At 29.7% G+C, this 2,869-nt stretch overlaps 1 protein-coding gene across 2 annotated transcripts in view; it reads right to left on the bottom strand.

The window, feature by feature from the left end:
• LOC128248054 (uncharacterized) overlaps nucleotides 1-2,476 on the bottom strand; it is a 6,805-nt gene extending 4,329 nt beyond the window's left edge. For both annotated transcript variants that reach the window (XM_052968444.1, XM_052968445.1), the window contains exon 1: nucleotides 2,113-2,476. In XM_052968444.1, coding sequence (XP_052824404.1) covers nucleotides 2,113-2,151 — 39 coding nt within the window. In that variant the 5' untranslated portion in view covers nucleotides 2,152-2,476. The remainder of the gene's footprint in view (nucleotides 1-2,112) is intronic.
• Between the last annotated feature and the right edge of the window lie 393 nt (nucleotides 2,477-2,869).

Genomic DNA, 2,869 nt, shown 5'->3' with positions numbered 1-2,869 from the left:
TATATATATATATATATATATATATATGTATATATGTATGTATGTATGTGTATATATATGTATGTGTATATGTATATGTATGAATATATGTATGTGTATGTATGTATATGTATGTATGTATATATATATATATATACAGTCTGTTAAAGTCTGTCATACCGGCCGTGATGAAATACCACAAGGTATAGAAAATACGTATTCGCCTTTATATATTTAATCCTTTATATTGAACACTCAATATTTCATCTATTCAATAAGACATATTCCATATATTCAATAAGACATTCAATACTTTATTTCATTGTACCATACATTTTTATTTTATATTATATATTGTATATTCCATATTCTATATCCCACATTGGTTTTGCAGGAATATAAATAAAACATAAAAAGCAGAGTTGGAACTCTTTTAAACAAAATAATATATTCCTCTATACACAATCATACAAAACCTCCTTGTTTTTGTATTTATTTTTACTCACACACATATATATATATATATATACATATATACATATATATATATGCATATGTATATATATATATATACATACATACACACATATGTAAATATGTATATATATATATGTATATATATATATGCATATATATGTATATATGTGTATATATATGTATATATAATGTATATGTATATATATATGTGTGTGTGTATATATAATGTATGTATACATATATATATATGTATATATGTGTATATATAATGTATGTATGTATGTATATATATATATATATGTAAATATCTATCTATCTATCTATCTATCTATCTATCTATCTATCTATCTATCTATCTATATATATATATATATATATATATATATATATATCGTCCACTGATGAGATCCAGATATTCTCAGTATAGAACACACTTAGTGCTGAAAAGATTCAAACTTAGACTCCGATGTCTTTACTGGGAATCGATTCGATAGGGTAAAGAATGGCTATTAGAGGGATCGAGTTGAGCGGATATATAACCAACTATGCGGATAAATAAGTATAATAGTTAGTCTACGAAATGCAAAATATGTATATGTATGTACAAATGCAAAACAAGAAAAAGCCAAAAATAGAGACTTTCAGACGATGAATTTTTTAAGTATAAATATACAGGCAACTATATTAATAGATCGCTCCTACACAGATTACAAACGACGGAGAAAATTAAAAGGGTGAGAGAAAGGTGTCAGAAATTCGACAGGTGTCTCTGGGGCTTGGAGATTCATTATAATGCTGGTAGATGTGGTTGAACACAATATGGATTTTCCGTCATCAGGGTACAAAGATCTTACATTTCAGAGAAGTTCAAATATTCCATTACGGCCGCATATCGTGATGAACTACATCTCTGAGCATTATCATGAATCTCTGAGCTCCCAGGAACAGCTGTTGAACGTATAACACCTTTCTTTCACTCATTTAATTTTCTCTGTCGTTTGTACACTGTGTAAGCTGGATCTATTCGTAGAAATATCAATATATTCATCGTCTGGAGGTCTCCATTTTTTTGCTTTCTTTTATCGCTAGCCACTAAACCTGTTTTTTATTGTCTCTCTCTGTTTATTCCTGTGTTCCTTTCTGCTGAAGAGCGTAGGCTCGAAACGTAAAAGACTTTCTGACTTCCCGAACGTTTAACTAATACACGTTTGTTGTTTACACACCCGTCTTCGTCTTTTGTTTCTTTTTTTTTTAATAAATTCCAACTATATATATATATGCGTATACACATACATATATATGTATACAAATATATTTTTTTCATACCCAAACTATTATATTTAATATATCATTTGTCTATTCGCATAATTGCCCCTCTCTCACTGTGTGTGTGTGTGTGTGTGTGTGTGTGTGTGTGTGTGCATACATAATAACATATGTGCATATAAACATACCAAAACTAGAAACAAAAAAAATGACTGTAGATCGTTAATTAAAATCTTATCACTATGTTTTGTTTGTAATAATAATAAGGATAATGAAGGCGATAACAATAATAATAGTAATAACAATAATGATAATAATAATAATAATAATAATGATAATAACAACAACAATAATAATAATAATAATAATAATAATCAACATTTATCTTACTGAATCTTCCTCCATAAATATGACGGTTGCAGTCATCATACTGGCTGTGTTTCCACACACACACTTGTTGTGATTGTGAAAACACCGTGTATTTACCACACGACAATGGTTGCGGGTACAAGGGGTTGCAAAAGTAGAATTCACTGCAGTTCTTTGGCGACCTAACGTAATTTGCACCTATTCTTGTTTGTACTTGTTTACACAGAGTCATGATGTTTTTACAATAAACCGCTGATACTGCGATCAAGAGAACGGCGACTGCAACATGGAATTTCATTATCGTAATCTTTGTCAGTCGTAAAATCGAAGATGAGTTAAGACGAATGGTCTGCAAAAAGAGACTGGTAAGCTATCACGACAGACTGGTAACCTCGGCGTGTGTGATTGAGTTGCCTTAAAATGACGTTCTTATATAAGCTCTCTGTGGAGTTGGGGGTGAGGTTTAGGTCCAGACTTAGGATAATGCGTAGGGTTAATATTTAAGTGACTCAGAATTTGATCTCTATTCTTTGAGATAATCTTTAAGCTAATGAACATCCGCCCAATAACCTCGTTGTGCAACTTAGTTCAATTGTGTTCTTTACTTCGTCGTCATTTAGCTTTTTCAGTTTGTCTCGTTTGTTTCAAATACATTTCTATAAATAAAGACACACAGACACCCCCACCGTATATATATATATATATATATATATACATATATATATATATATACATTTATGTATACACTTACACAAATATGCGTGTATATATATATATA

This window comes from Octopus bimaculoides, chromosome 6 (genome assembly GCF_001194135.2).
Source record: "Octopus bimaculoides isolate UCB-OBI-ISO-001 chromosome 6, ASM119413v2, whole genome shotgun sequence".
Classification (NCBI taxonomy): Eukaryota; Metazoa; Mollusca; class Cephalopoda; order Octopoda; family Octopodidae; genus Octopus; species Octopus bimaculoides.
The sequence above is the reverse complement of the archived record's forward strand: the minus strand, read 5'-3'. Positions and strand labels throughout refer to the sequence as shown.